The sequence below is a fragment of the Artibeus jamaicensis genome, unplaced genomic scaffold, assembly GCF_021234435.1.
Source record: "Artibeus jamaicensis isolate MK-2021 breed Jamaican fruit bat unplaced genomic scaffold, CSHL_Jam_final scaffold_1283, whole genome shotgun sequence".
In the NCBI taxonomy this organism is placed as follows: Eukaryota; Metazoa; Chordata; class Mammalia; order Chiroptera; family Phyllostomidae; genus Artibeus; species Artibeus jamaicensis.
This window is the reverse complement of record NW_026522028.1, coordinates 11,824,359-11,840,756: the sequence shown is the minus strand read 5'-3', so window position 1 is coordinate 11,840,756 and position 16,398 is coordinate 11,824,359. Positions and strand designations below refer to the sequence as shown.

The window sequence follows — 16,398 nt, the reverse complement described above, 5'->3', positions numbered from 1 at the left end:
ATTTTAAATATTGTAGCAACTTTAGATTCTGTGTGTTTTGGGTTTTTTTTTTTTGTGTGTGTGTGTATGGTGTGTTTGTTTAGTGATTTGCCTGGAGGAATTCTGTGGAGCTGATACTCCACTCACTTCCCCCCTCCCCCACCCTCATGTATGACCACTGATAACTCTGCTCTGTTACGTGTAAGATTGGATTCTAAGCAATCACCCCAGTTGGCATACCTTAGTGGTCAGCCAATGATTGCTCAGAAGTTACACTCAAACACCATGGGTCACCAAAGGCTTCCTTCTACCCTTTGCTGATACATGTGTGTGTGGCTTGGGGAATGCATTCAAAGTTCAAAGTTTCTAAGTCTACTCCAGATACTATCTTCTGTGTTTACAAGGCCTCACATCCAGCCAGGGGCAAGTACTTTGCTTTAGCCCTCTTAGGTGAACGCAGCCTTATCCCTGAGCACAGACTTCTGGGCCACCAGGGATAGAGTAGGCTGTTTCATTGACAAGATCTCCTGTTCAATTCCTAGCTGGTCTATCTGCCAGTCTATTACTAAATGCAATCACTATTGAGACCTCAGGCTAGCTGCAAGGTCAGCCACAGTGACCTATGGGATACTCCACTCCAAATAAAGGTAGATTCCCTCAGATGGCCCTGGTAAAACTGTGCCACAGAGCCAGGGGAAGGGGAGTTGTGGTGGGAACAGCCCCAGGCGTAAACTTGTCTTTACTCTTTTTTTAACAAGTTTGTTCAGTTTTATCACTGCATTTTAGGGAGAGGATTTGCTGAGCTCTTTACTTGGCCACTCTGGAAGTCCTGTTCCTTAAACCATACAAGTTGTACAAGTAATTATGCAAATTCACCCAGCTCTCAGGGGAAGGTGAGACCTTCCTCAGCATGTGAAATCCCCAGGATAACATCACATTGGCTAAATGTCAACTTCAGCCTGGAAACTAACTGGGCCTGCAGGATGAAGTCCACTTTTTTTTCACCAGAGTACCTGAATGAGTGGTCCTCTGTACTTGTTTTCTATTACTTATTCCTTATCAATAACACTTATGAATCATATATAGTGCATGAAAAAGAGTTCAGTGATCAAATGTTTGGTTTACACTGAACAAAATCAAAATGAGTTAAAACAAGGACTTCTAAGAGCCTTTAATATGCCATTTCTTGAGATTTTCTAAGAAAAAGAAATTTTATGTAGTGTTTCTCAAGATTATTGTGACTGCCACTTCTTTCCGCCAAAAAGCATTTCACAGGATTAATAATGTGCTTTTGGTCTATTTGACTTGAACTTTTCAGCCTGGATCAGAAATACTGAGATGTGAAGGGAAGAAGTATCTGTTGACAACTGCGCTGCTGTATGTGTCAACCTTCCAGACGTGGGAGCAGTGGTGGTGGAAATGAACGGAGGGAACTCCTCAGGAGGTCAATTCTGGCAGACAATCGAGCTAATACAGCTGCCCCGCCTCACCAGGAGCATTTCATTGGTGACCTTCCAAGTTGCTGGGTTCTATTTCTATTAGGGAGGACTTACCATGTGCCAGACATTAAGTTAGACTCTTGGAAAAGAAAGATAAAAGATGGTATCTGCCCTCACAGAGTACAGTTAAAGGTGGGATAGAGGAAACAGTTACAGTCAAGGGTCAGAGGAGGCAAGGGTGTAGGCGCCCACAAGGTGCTATTGTATGACCAAGGGCACACTTAACCTGGCCCAAGGGGTTAAAGAACACTTGACAGAGGCTGTGATGCCCAGGTTAGTTCTTGAAGGTCAAGAAAGCTCAGCCAGTAAGGAAGAAGGGAAGAACATGTACAAAGTCAGAGAAGCTACAGAAAATGTGGTATATTCAGGGAACTCCACATAGCTTGCATAGCTCGAGTATGGGGTATCAAGAGATCAAACAAGTACAAAGGGAGCAAAACATAAAGGATCTTGTGTGGCAGGCTAGGGAATTTGGATCTTATTCTCAAGATGAAAGGAGATTAAAAAAAAATTTACTCTGGAGCCCTGGCCGAGGTGGCTCAGTGGATTGAGCACTGGCCTACAAACCAAAGGGTCATCAGTTCAATTCCCAGTCAGGGCACATGCCTGGGTTGCAGGCCAGGTCCCCAGAAGGGGATGCGCTAGACAACCACACATTGATGTCTATCTCTTTTTTCCTCCCTTCCCCTCTAAAAATAATCTTTAAAAAAACCCTGATTTTGGAGAGAGAGGAAAGGGGAGAAAGAGATAAGAAGAGGGAGAGACAGAAACATCAATTTGTTGTTCCACTACTTATGCATTCACTGTTGTTTCTTGATTGTGCCCTGACCGGGATGGAACCAGCAACCTTGGCATATTGGGATGCTCTGACCAACTAAGCTACCCAGCCAGGGTAATGACCAGCAGATTATTAAAGCTGTTGAATCTCAGAATCAGATTTACATTTTGAAATGTCCCTCTGGCAGCAATGTAGAAAATGTTGTGGAAGTAAACTTCAGAAAATTCCCAGAGGCCAGCAAGAATGCAAGGGCCTAAATGAGGGAAGTATGAATGGAGAGGAAAGGGCAAGTCACAGTTTGAACTGACAGGACCGAATAAAACCAAGATGTTTAGGTGTTCCCCTTGAACAGTCCCGAGCAATGGTACAGCCACGTCTTAATATAAGGAACACAGGACAAGGGGCAGGGTTTTTGGAAGGAGATAATGTATTCAGGTTTGCACTTGTTCTGTTTGAAATTCTGCTAAAACATGTGAAATATGTTCAGATGGCTGGAACTCTTCATGGAGAAGTACAGATTTGACAGCTATCAGAATAAAAGTTATGGGTGAAGCCACAGGTGTGGATGAGACTGGGCACGGAGTAGACAGAAAAGGAATCTGAGACAAAACCCCTGGGGAACTAATATCTCCCTCTTCCAAATGCCTATAGCATGTCTGGAACTCATATGGAATTTGTCACATGCTGCCATAAACATTTAGAACTCAGTGCGCCTTTTGTGTATGAAAAGTATCATGCTAGATATAAGGGTACAAAAAGGAATAAAAGAAGGTTCTTTCATCCAAGAAAACTAGGATCTAGTTGTGGAGAATGAATTATACCCAACTATTATGCAAAATGAAATAAGCACTACAAATGTGCTAAATGCAGAAGAGGCAATTAATTCACTGAGAGAGAACAGGTTGCAGGAGGGGAGGGGAACATTTGAGTTGAGCTTTAAAAAAGGAGTGAATTTTGCAAGCAGGGTAGGGGGAAGGTGGCAAGTAATTTAAGGCTGGAAATTAACACACAATGATCACAACAGAATGTAGGAAGTGACAAAGGGAGAGAGGATGGAAAGGTGGCTTGAGGACAGGATCCAGGGAATCCTGCTGAGGCTTTTCAGTTCATTTTAAAGGAAGCGCGAGCTGGCACGTAGGCCTATGTGTACCCAAGTGCTTGCCATGTAGCAGACTGATTCCAGTCGATTTCCTAATTCCAGATATGCCTTTAAGAACAATGAATCGAAAATGCTAAAGGAAATCTACAAATCACCAAACTAGGGTTTGAGGCTTGTAAATGCTTTCTCTTAATTCTGTATTTCCATTCTGCAAAACTCTGTGTTAGAACTTTAAATTACTTGCCTTCATTAATAAAATTTCCATTGCATGTAAGTGTAAATAATTTCACTTTAATATTTTTGTTTCAATCTCTGGCTGAAAGCATCAGTAGAAATCACATTTCTGTGGCATTTGTTGGCACGCTGAAGGAAAACAGAATGGATACTGCTAATCAAGTCATGAGTGACTTTGAAACTGATGGATTATATAAAGATAGTAAATAATAAGAGATAAAGAAGTATATTTTAAAGATGAAAAATATTTTATTTAAACTTTTCTTCATAAACACTTTTAACATTTTTTTCAATTTAAAAACAGAATGGATAGCATAAACATGTTTGAATAGATTATATTCACGGCTTGGGAAAAATTACCTGACAAAAATGTAAAGGCTTTCAAAACAGGTATAAAAGGCAAACCTTAAATTATTCTAAGATTTTTTTAAATCGGCCCTAGGATTAATTTGACTATCGGCCCAAAATGTACCTAAATGTCAAAATATTTTTCTAATAAACAAAGTATGCCCATGAGGTATAGGGCATATACAAGTTAGGTAGAAAATAACCTCTCCAATCACCTCACTGGAACATTCCTTCTGAAAGCAAACTCTTCATCCTTACTCATATACTGATTAATAAGGTTTTTAATGCAATTGTTCCCAAAGATGTAAAAAAAAAAAAATCCAAGAATGTTAAGGGGGAACAAACAAAGCTGACGGGACTCTCTCAGTGTTACTCATGTAACCGTGAGGCTGTACTGATGTACTGAAAGGACAGGACTTCCACGAGTGTTTACCTGTTTCTGTCTATGTGTGCTGAATATCTGGCTTTAGAAACTCTTGACAAACTAGTTTTTCAGGACTTTTGCTTTTAAGATAAATCTCTTTTTAGAAGATATTTATTCCCAAACCAACTCTAACCCAATCGAACAAATGTATGATCCCTAAAAATGTTGAGTACAAAAAAAAATCAAAAATGTGTAATAGGCAAACGAGAGAAATGGCACTAGCAGTTTTCACTGCTACATAGCCCTCCATTATATCTAATTTCACTATGATCTATGTTGTGTTTCACTTCAATCTAAAACTTTAAATTATGTATTCTCAAAAGAGCTAGTCTTTTTTGAGAGATAGCTTATAAACTGAAATAACGATTTATATTATAAACTGAAATGTTATGACCTACAACCACATATACATATATAAAAATAGTCCCACTGAACGTTTGACATGTTTAGATAATGCAGCTCAAATAATTTGTTATAAAATATTTTAAAGCTTAGTTTCTTGTAATTAAGACAAAACTCTCCATTTTAACCACTTATCCCCATACAAATGTGTGTCCTTTACTATGACTGGAGCAGGCTTCCCAGAATGAGGTGTCCAAAGGTGCTGCTTTAGAAAAGGTAAGTGAAGGGCTCAGTCAATATTTCACAAATTATAGTAACACACAGAGCAGAGTAATGAGGACACAGAGAAAGCTGTCTCAAGAAAAGCTAATAATTCTATTACTTAAGCTTTGCTTTTAAAAAACCAGTAGTATTTCTTCCAATACAAAACCTTCAATGAGACAATCTTGAGTTTTATGAAAAGGTTGTAGTGCAAGAATTTTCTTTAAGCAGATTAAAGTCAAAACTTAGGTCAAAGACATGGAGAGAACAAACATTTCTAATTAAGATGCAACTAATAAAGATCAGCTAATTTTGTAGTCTGGCATTTAAAATGTAAAGTGAAAAGTAACACAAAGATTACAACAGTTGCGCTGAATGGTTTCAAATCTCTTACTGAATTTTTAAGAACTACTATCTTGAACACGTACAATGTATATAAACAAAAATGGTTCCAAATGAAGCACACAAAAAATAAACTTGAAAAACATCTATGAAAAATTTTCCATAGTTTAGTATAACAAAAATAAATCTCTTTCAGCAATTACACCATAACTTGAAAAGGGAATGTAAGTTATCATGGATTTAAAAGAACCTAAATTAGCGCTACATATAAACAGAAGAATCTTCTCATACATTCATAAAGAACCCAAGCGACAGCAACTATTCTTAAAGCTCAAAACTGATCACAGCTCACATCAGGTAAGACATGAATAAAGTGTGAAGCTGAACCCAGAGTTAGTTCAAGTTAACATTTCACGAATTTTTCCAAAAAATGCATTTTGACCTTGGCCTCTGTCTTTAGAATGGAAGACCAAGAATTTCAATTGTCTGCCCAGATCTCACCTTAACTAGGGCTCTGAAGTCATATCTAAGCAATTAAAGAGAACCACCACTGGAGTATAAAAGCCTGATGAAGGGCACCCTGCCTCGGTCTTTCCCAGCAAAAGACAACGAGGAAAATAATGAAGACGTTATTGTTATTTTTTTGAGAGCAAGACAGCAGACGCACAAAAGCTAAACCACCTAACATATTAGAAAAAGAATCAAATGACTAAGTTAAGCCTACTTTTCAAAAGTAAAATGATTAGAAATGATTTTTTAAATGTAGAAAAAGACTTTTACCCACATGACCATGGGAAATGATATCAAGTTTCATTATTAAAATCAGAAGTAAATGACAATCATTTAACACAAATTTAAGTCTCATATACGAAAGAACACTGATTTGACTTCTAAAACCAATGCCAATGTTTTTCTTTTTCAAAAACTACTTGTGTATCTGATTGTTTCTTAAACCCAAATGCCTCCAGCTTTGGAGTTTTAAAACCAGGGTGTCTTTTTAAATAGTTGTCTCATTTAACTGCAAAAAAAACCCCAAACCCCAAAAGTCTTCACATTTCCATGACTTCACTCTTCTATCTTATGTTCAGTGGTGGCAGCAGCAAAAAAAAGTGAAACTAGAAAATTTATACAATAGCCATACAGAAGGCATTGCAATATTGCACCAATATCCTAAGATCTGGCAAGTTTTGCCAGTGTAGATCTAGTCTGTATCAGCTGTAGACTCTACTCAGGAAAAAATGGCCTCGATTTGAATGAGCCATTTCCTGGTTATTCTTGCTTAACTTTGTCCACTACATGTTTTTCTCCTTTGAGTTGAAAGGTGCAGCTAATCCTAAAACACTTAGTACAAATGGTTTCAAACAGTTATTCTCCCTCCATTCTCAACTTTGAGGCTACTGTCCTTCATACTAGTAGCTTCCAGTAAATAAAACCAAAGCTGAGGGCTTCCATCCCCAGTGCTGCTAAGTTTTTTTTGTACTAAATAAACAAGTAGATATGACCAGTCAGATTATAATTCTATTCCTTACCTCTAAGTCAAAACTGAGCTCAAATTGTCCAAAAGTTGCTACTTTCCATTCAGTAACAGATGCAGCAGCCTTATTAAATGGAAAGAATGGAAGTTGCACTTACTTTTAAGGGGCCTTTATTTAGCAGTCTGGCATTACCTAAATTCTCTTTAAAAAGTGCTTGCACGCTGCAGGGCCAGGGCTTGTCATATAGCACTCCAATTCTTACTAAAAACAGGGTAACGTTAAACAAACTGCAAAGAAAAAACATGTTCAAAAAGAAGACATACATCGATAAAGAACACTAATGTTTACTTCTGAAAGTAAAATATAAAATATTCATTTTCCTAAGTCCATACATGTTTCAGGAATATAAGGAGTTCAAACTATTGCTGAATCAGTATGGACTGAAGATAGGCTACTTTTGACATCAAATGAGGACTCCAGTTATTTTAACTTTCTAAAAATGTTAATACATGAAAAGACATTACATCTAAAATTCAACAAGTATGGCAAACCGTGTGTGCAAGTGCACTAGCTTAAAAATATAGAATCCTAACCACGCATAAAAGAGGATGTGCCTTATATATTCATAAGATGTATGCACATATGGATACGCTTTCACTAACACAATGCAGGTAAGAGAAGGCAGCTTAGAAATAGTGTTTTGAATATAAAAAGTTAACTTTGTAGAAAATTTATATTTTTGCATTTTCAGCAAAAAGCCATGCAAAAAGGGCAAGAGTTTTAAACTTAAACAATAAAACCAAAAGGTCTAACGGACTGAAATAAATGTTCAGAAAGATTTCAGATCGAGATAGGAACTGAAATTACATCAAGTGACACTTATCAGGTCTTCTCTTAGAAGATGCATGACTCCTACATTGACATCTGAGAGAAATGTTTAAAGCATACAATCAGCTTCCCAGATAAGTGGATCATTCTATTAAACTGCTTCAGGAAGTAGTTTCAAGAGCTAGTGCTTAGAACTAACTTATTGCATGAGTTTGAGGCCACTAAAAAGAAAACAAAGTATGCTAGCACAGAATGAAAATTTTTTACACTATTAGACCAATGGCTTTGATAGTAAAACTGGTGAGGTTTTTCTTTATGCTGTTAATTAACTACTCTGTCACAAACAAATTTTTTGTTTGGCTTTGAAGCAAGAAAGACGTCATTAGTTGCAGCGTCTGACCTCGTCCAGTATATATTCTGGAAAATGCAGGTTGCATACTTGTAAACCATCCAGCTTGCAGGGCATCCGCGGGTACTCATCTTCCTTCCACTTGTTTTCTTCTGGATCAAAAGTGAGAATGGAATCGCTGTAATGACCGTTGTAGCAAAGGCCTCCGAGAACCATTATTTGTTTGTCCAGCACAGTCACTCCATGGCCACTTCTACCAATCGGCATGGATGCCAAGATGGTCCACTGATCAGTCTCTGGGTTGTACACTTCTGTGGAAGGGCAGCCCTGAGATTCAAAAGAGGCCCTCAAGATCACACAGACACCACCGAAGACATAAAGCTTGCCGTTGTAAGAAATCATCTTGTGAAAGCATCTTGCGTAATTCATTTTGCTCTTATTCTCCCAGCAGTTGGTAACAACTTGGGTTCTTCTGGTCCGTTGTTCTATGGTCCCTTCTTTACTGGGGTCAAAAACGCACACTTGTTTGGAGGTGGATGATGAGGTGATTCCACCAGTGATATACAACTTGTTATTGAGCACTGTCCCCTCATGTCCGTATTTGTTCACTGGATAAGGATCCACAAATTCCCATTTATCATTGGTGATATCGTATCTCTCTGTTGAATAGAAAGTCTCATCTCTGGTTCTGCCTGCTACAGCATAAATAAACTTCCCAATAACACCAACTGCAAATTCTGAACGTGGTACAGACATGTCTGCCATCCGGAGCCAAGAGTTGTGTCTCGGGTCATATCTGAACACTTTGGAAGAGGCATGGAATTCGCCATCTGGGCCCAATTCTTCACCACCCAACAAGAATACAAAGTTATTGACAATAGCAAGGCAGTCCGGCCGCAGAGGTACTTGGGGGCCCTCTAGTTCCCACCAAACTCTTGGTTTCTTTAAGAGAAGTATTTTACTGTTAACCATGCTATGTCCAATCATTCCTCGGAATACTGTAGTTTGAGGTTTGGCAGAGCGGATGCGGCTTGATTTCATGTCCAACAAAGGCTGCTGGTGAATGTTCTGAAAGTAATTCAATGCTTGGTCAACTTCATAGCGCAGCTGTCGAGAGTATCTATAAAATTCTGATGTCTTAACCTAAGAAAAAAAGTAAAAGAATTTAACTAAAATAAATAACATCAATGGCAAATAAAACATCAAAGCCCACTACGATGGTTAGTGTTAAGATTTTAGACTTACTTTACTAGAATTGCTTTTCCTGTTAAGCTCACAAACTATTAAAAAGGCTTTTTATCACATTTCCTTTTGCAATCTAGATTTATAATAACCTATGCACACTTCCAAGGTTTTTACAGTAAAGAAGTTACTTTCTGAGCACAAGCTAAATTCCTCTAACAAAATGTATTAATCACCTATTATTATGTCAGGCCCTGGTAGTGGCTAGGAGAACAAACAGAGGTTTCACAGTAGAGAAAAACATGCCCATGGTTTTCTTAACCACAAGGAACAGTGTAAGCACAACCATAGCTAAATAATTTGGGGAATTAAGTTAGTGAGTTAGTAAAAATGTAAATATCCACAAAATTCTCAGTAGGTTTTTCACATAAAACTTGGTCTGGTATCATCAACTACTATGGCAATAATTCAGTTGACAAGGAAAGGTCCATTTTTTCACTTTATTTCTAGAGCTAGAACTATGTAATTAAGGTGATTACTGAGACCTTATGAAGCACAGATCTTAAGTACTGTGCTAATGCTACAGGGAGGTAAAAAACAAGCATGGGATATGGTCTGTTTCTTCAGAGAACTTACAAAATATTTGGGGAAATGAAAACATACACATTCACCAATAAGTAAGCAAGGCAGCTGACATTAGGTATGAAGCACTACGGTGCATCTGTGAGTGTTGTAGAACTTTAGATACAGAACATTTCAAACTGGTCCAAAACAACCAAGTGGGTACTTTGTGAAAGAGGTAACAAAGTAAAGAACAAGCAAAAAAAGCCTGCATCATATTCATAAAAAGAGTCTTGCCATTTTATTTATCTTTCTAATTCTAAGAGAGCGTTTGTTTAGAAAGTTACAGAGGTAGTGAAAGTGAGCCACAGAAGAAAATGGCCTAAGGAAACAAGTTACAGAGGCAAAAGAAGGGAGACCTTGGAGCTCAGGAAAGAGAAAGACAAAGGCAAGATGCTTGGGAAGAGGAAGGGGGGGAGGAAAAGGTGAGGGGCACGCTCCCGAGAGGGAGAGCACCCAGACCTTGCCATTGTAAACATATATCCTGCCCTGCCTGGTGTGGCTCAGTGGACTGAGCGCAGGCCGCCCTGCAAACCAACAGGTTGTCAGTTCGATTCCCAGTCAGGGCACATGCCTGGGTTGCAGGCCAGGTCCCTGGGTGGGGGCAGGCAAAAGGCAACCATCAATGTTTTTCTCCCTCTGTGTCTCTCCCTTCCCCCCTCTCTCAAAAATAAAAATCTTTAAAAAAACATGATTAATAGCATTACAAGTAGAAGGACGCTTTAGAGAAAGCAGCCGTGTTGCTTGGAGATCAAGAAAGGAAGGAAGGAAAATGATGCACACATTGGATAGGCAGATTTCGAGTTTTTCAAAGGAAAATTAGGACCAATTCCAAACTCAGAAACTATGGGAAGGCTCTCAAAGGCACTGCTGACTGCATAATTGTAAAACATACTGATGAGGGGAAGAGAAGGCAAAGTGTCTAAAAAATCTGATGTGCTGCACAGAGAGCTTTCTGGAATTTAGATATTAAAAAAAAAAACCCACTTAAAACAGATGGTGAAAAAAAAGCAGGCACATAACACAAGTATTAGTGGAATGGAGTTCTAAGAATATTGTGAACAAGGCTAAAACCTCTGAATGAACTGTGACTTTCCAAAGTACCAGATACTGAATAGACAGCACTTTAGAGGTTAAAGTAAAAAGAGGTAGAGGAAAAAGTGAAGTCTCCCCTGGATGGGGTGGTTAATGTAATATTAACAAAGACAAACAGCCTTACTCCTATTTTATTTCCATTCTCAGCTGAGAATGTTTTATTCTTCCCAATCTGAAGATCAAATACAGTGACTAAGAAGAAACTTAAATCCAAGATGGCTGAGGAAAAAAAAAAAGAAAGAACAGCTAGATATCCCGAGTTCAAGTCATTTGATCTCACAAATCACATCCCGGGATCCTGAGAGGCTCCACAGATAAGGCTGCTTAATGGCTGTCCGTAACCTGTGTGGAATCGTGAAGAATGGGCAAGGACTAGAAACCAGACAGATTCCTCAACTACAGACTGGTTAGCTTGAGGCTGATCCTGGATTGTTAAAAAAATTAGTTAGCACTTGCAAATAAGAAAGTGCTACACACTAGCAGATAGCACACACTCACCGGGCAATTCCAAACCTGACCATTTCCAATTAAATTTTTGACTATGTAACAGCACTTGTAGAGAATGAGAGAACCTATGACTTCAGCAAAGTAATCAACAAAATCTAATCATAAAGAAATGGGGAACACTGAAGACCCATGAATCACATAAAACTACAGAAATAATTTTGTGAATGCATTTGAGGGGTAGAATGAAGTGGTGATAAGTCCACAGCTTTCATCAGATACTCCAGAGATCCACAAACTACAAACATAAACTCTTAACTGACTCTGTCCTCAACATGAACTAATAGTGTGTGATATGATGGCCTTAAGAGTTAATAAAATGATGATGGAATTAAAATAGACAATCCCACACTATCTATTAGGGTAAAACCACAACTAAGACTGTTCAGCTCCATCACTACACTTTAGACACGGACAAAACAGACCATGTCTCAAGAAGATGGCAACTGTTTTAGAACCAATTAAGTAGAAGTTAGAAGAAGGATTTTAGGACAACACAAATAAAAAAGCTTTGTAATTAGAAATGTCAAGAAGATAATGGATGTTCACTGCACTATTATCTGTAAGAGCACAAAAACTGGGAACAACTCAAGTATCAGTAAGGCACTGGTTGCATAAACAGATATAGACCATATGCAGTAGCCATTAAAAAGAATGGTTAACCTAAGATGGAGGCACAGAAAGACACACTGTGCCTCCTTGCACAACCAAAAGAGGGACAATTTAAAAACAAAAAACAACCAGAACTGACAGAAAATCAAACTGTATGGAAGTCCGACAGCCAAGGAATTAAAGACACATCATCCAGACTGGTAGGAGGGGCAGAGACAGGCAGCCAGTCAGAGAGGACTCACAGCAAGGTGTCAGCTGGTGGACCCAGGAAGCGGCAGCTGGTGGAGCAGGTGGTTCCACATTCTTGTGCAAATAAACCAGGAGGAACAACTGGGGGGTGAGACAGACCATACAACCCAGGGCTCCAGCACAGAGAAATGAAGCCTCAAACCACTGAATGAAAGCACTGGTGGGGGTTGAGGCGCAGTGGGAGAAACTCCTAGCCTCACGGGCAAGTTTGTTGGAGAGACCCACAGGGTCCTAGAATATACACAAGCCCACCCACCCGGGAATCAGCACCAGAAGGGCCCACTTTGCTTGTGGGTAGTAGGGGAAGTGACTGAAATCCAGTAGAGAACAGAGCAAGCGGCATTGTTCCCTCAGACCCCGCCCCCACAAACAGCATCATAACCCAGCGACATGGGTTGCCATCCTGATGAACACCTAAGGCTCTGCCCCTCACTACGCAACAGGTGCTCAAGACCAAAAAATGGTCAAAATGAAAGAACAGATCAAAGCTCCAGAAAAAATACAACTAAGGGACAAAGAGATAGCCAATGTATCAGATACACAGTTCAAAAACTGGTAATCAGGATGCTCACAGAATTGGTTAAATGAAGGCTATGCTAAGTGAAATAAAGAAAAATGGACAGGGAACCATTAGTGATGGGAAGGAAACTGGGACTCAAAACTACAGTGTGAACCAGAAGGAAGAAACAAACATCCAACCAGAAAAAAACGAAGAAACAAGAATTCAAAAAATGAGGAGAGGCTAGGAACCTCCAAGACATCTATAAATGTTCCAACATCCAAATTATAGGGGTGCCAGAAGGAGAAGAGGAAGAGCAACAAGAAGTTATTTGAACAAATAATGAAGGAGAACTTCCCCAATCTGGCAAAGGACATTTACTTCCAGGAAGTCCAGGAAGCTCAAGAGAGTCCCAAAGAAGTTGGACCCAAGGAGGAACACACCCAGGTACGTCATAATTACATTACCCAAGTTTAAAAATAAGGAAAGAATCTTAGAAGCAGCAAGAGAAAAGGAGACAGTTACCTACAAAGGAGTGCCCATAAGACTGTCAGCTGATTTCTCAAACAAGACCTTACAGGCAAGAAAGGGCTGGAAAGAAGTATTTGAAGTCATGAAAAGCAAGGACCCACATCCAAGATTGCTCCATCCAGCAAAGCTTTCATTTAGAATAGAAGGGCAGATAAAGTGCTTCTCAGATAAGGTCAAGTTAAAGGAGTTCATCACCACCAAGCCCTTATATGAAATGTCAAACAGATTTACCTAAGAAAAAGAAAATAAAAAATATGAACAGTAAAATGACAACAAACTCAGTTATTAACAGCCACACCTAAAATAAAAACAAAAGCAACCTAAGCAAACAACTAGAACAGGAACAGAACTACAGAAATGGAGATCACATGGAGGGTTATCAACAGGGGAGTGGGAGGGGGAAAGAGGAGGGAAAAGATACTGAGAATAAGTAGCACAGATGGTTAGGTAGAAAATAGGGGAAAGCTAAGAGTAGTATAGGAAATGCAGAAGCCAAAGAACTTATATGTATGACCCATAGACATGAAGTAAAGGGGGGGGAACATGAACTAATGAGGAATGTGGGTGGGAGGGGCTGTGCAGTGCAGAGGGGAGTGAAGGGGGGAAAATGGGACAACTGTAATGGCGTAATCAATAAAATATTAAAAAATGGTTAATCTATATGCACTAACACAGACATTCAAAATTTGAAATGACAAAAACAGAAAAGTATATAGAATATTCTCAAAAAATAAAAATGAACTGTTCAGTCAGTAGTATATGCAGGGGAAAGCATGTATACATATTCAACATACAACAGTGAGCTTCTGTCTGTACTTAGCTTTTTTACAGGGACTACAGTAAAAAAAAAAAAAAAAAAGGATGGGTACCTATTTTCCCAAGTCAGGAACTATCTACCTCTGGAGTCAGTGAATACCCTGCCACTGGAGGTAGTCCAAGTGTGACCACCGATCAGGAGCACTGGGGAGGGATTCCAGCGTCACACAAGGTCTAGGAGAATGGCCTGTAACAGCCTTCCCTCTTCCAACCCCAGGCTCTTGCAGATCGCATCAAACTGGGCCAGTTTAACTGCTTCTTAAAGTCACTGGCCTTTCATTTTATACCCAACCTTCTGGTTTCTTTGTCCTTTTCTCCATTCATTTGATTTACTCCTTGGGAACTTGGGTTCCAAAGGGTTTCCAAGATTCACTTCAACTCCGTGTTCAAGTTCAAATCAAAGGTACATATCTGTATCCAGTCTGTTCTACCTCTAAGCTCATGACGGTGGAAGTTGCGCCATTTGAGATAACCAGTTATAACATGAAATATCTTCTAACCAAAAAAATCTAGCTCCTCCTTCTCCCTGCCAAGGCCAGAAGTTCTAGATCTACCTTGACCTTCTCCCAGAACTAGGTATTATGGCAAATTTCCTCTAAAACCATGTAATATCAAAAAGCATAACTTCTTTCATTATAGAAACATAGAATTAATACTCCTCTGATAATTTTGCACAAAGTAATTACAAATATACTCTGCTTCAAAACAAAAGGCAGAGGGCTGAAAACCTTCTATGTGTGAGTAAAATAATTTAAAATACATTAATAATCAGAGTTATCAAAAAAGAAATGTGTGGCTCACCTTTTCATAGAGGAAGCATTTCTGCCACCATTCACTCATGTAACAGTTAAACTATCTGTGTATCAGGTGCTCTCAAATGATATGGAAAGAATAACATTTATTTCACATTCTGAACGACTGTTCTTATCCTTTCATGCCATTAAAAAGCTGTCTTGTTTAAAACTTAGAAAGCTTATATTCACTTTTCTTGCTTTGATACCTTAAAATTTTAAGTATTTGGCCCTACCCTGAAAACAAAATGAAAGCATATAATACCTCTTAAAAACAGTGATCTGAAAATTTTAAATTGGCCATTTCCTCCTTTAATCTTTCAGTCTAGTGTAATTGTGTGCATGCACATATGCATGTAGTTAAAGACAACATGTGAGAAACTATTAATTTTGAATGTGGGTCCTGTAAATACAACACTAAGTCAAATAAATAATAGCTAGCCATTACCATCGAGCAAAAATTCCACGTTTCTCCCTTCACTGGCAAAAAGTTACATAACCCAGCCCTGGCCAGGTGGTTCAGTTGGTTGACTGTCATCCTGTACACCAAAAGGTGGCAGATTCGATCCCCGGTCAGGGCACATACCTAAGGTTACGGGTTTGACCCCGGTTGGGAACATATGAGTGGCAACCAACCAATATTTTTCACTCACATCAATGTCTTTCTCCCTCCCTTCTTCCTCTCTCTCTAAATCAATAAACATAACCTCAGGTGAGAATTATTTTTAAAGTTACATAATCCATTTATTAAAAATTTAACCTTTAAAGGTAATTTCTTCACTCTTAATTTTGAGAGAATTTAAGTAGAACTGGAAATATAACTAAATCAGGCATTTCCACACAGCTTACTACCTGTTCCAACTAGAACAGGAACAGAACCACAGAAATGGTGATCACATGGAGGGTTATCACTGGGAAGGGAGGGGGGAAATGGGGGAAAAGGTACAGGGAATAAGAAACATAAATGGTAGGTACAATATAGACGGGAAAGTTAAGAATAGTACAGGAAATAGAGAAGCCAAAGAACTTACATGTACAACCCATGAACATGAACTAAGGGGAGAAATGCTGGTGGGGGGGTGCAGGGCAGAGGAGAATAAAGGGGAAAAAAGGGGACAACTATAATAGCATAATCAATAAAATATACTTTTAAAAAAGAAAGATAAAAAGTAAATGTGCTTCAAAATTCTAATTTCCTTCCAATTTCGGAGCAACAGTAATACAGCACCACTGGAAATTAAAAGTGCACAATCCTAAAAGGTAGAAAATAATGTAATTTTTGAAGACACTTAAGACCACCTTATTATTTGATTATACTAATATTTGTATAGCACAACTAAGTTTTGGAATTTATAACTTAGGAGGAATTTTTTCCTCCTAAGTTATATCCAACAAACTTCTAAATGACCAAGGTTTACCTATGACATATGTAACATTGGGTAAATTTTCAACTTGAGAAAATGTTAAAGCCTAAAATCTTAATATTTTGCCTCGTTTCTTTCCTGCTCCTAACCTTTTTTCCAGCCATTTTTGACTTATC

General features: G+C 38.7%; 2 protein-coding genes across 6 annotated transcripts in view; one reads left to right on the top strand and one right to left on the bottom strand.

Moving 5' to 3' along the window:
- The window catches only part of CUNHXorf58 (chromosome unknown CXorf58 homolog), a 66,617-nt gene that overhangs the window by 49,715 nt on the left and 504 nt on the right, over positions 1–16,398 (top strand).
- The window catches only part of KLHL15 (kelch like family member 15), a 36,505-nt gene continuing 23,971 nt past the window's right edge, over positions 3,865–16,398 (bottom strand). For all 5 annotated transcript variants that reach the window (XM_053655793.1, XM_053655792.1, XM_053655794.1 and 2 more), the window contains one exon: positions 3,865–9,101. In XM_053655793.1, coding sequence (XP_053511768.1) covers positions 7,992–9,101 — 1,110 coding nt within the window. In that variant the 3' untranslated portion in view covers positions 3,865–7,991. The remainder of the gene's footprint in view (positions 9,102–16,398) is intronic.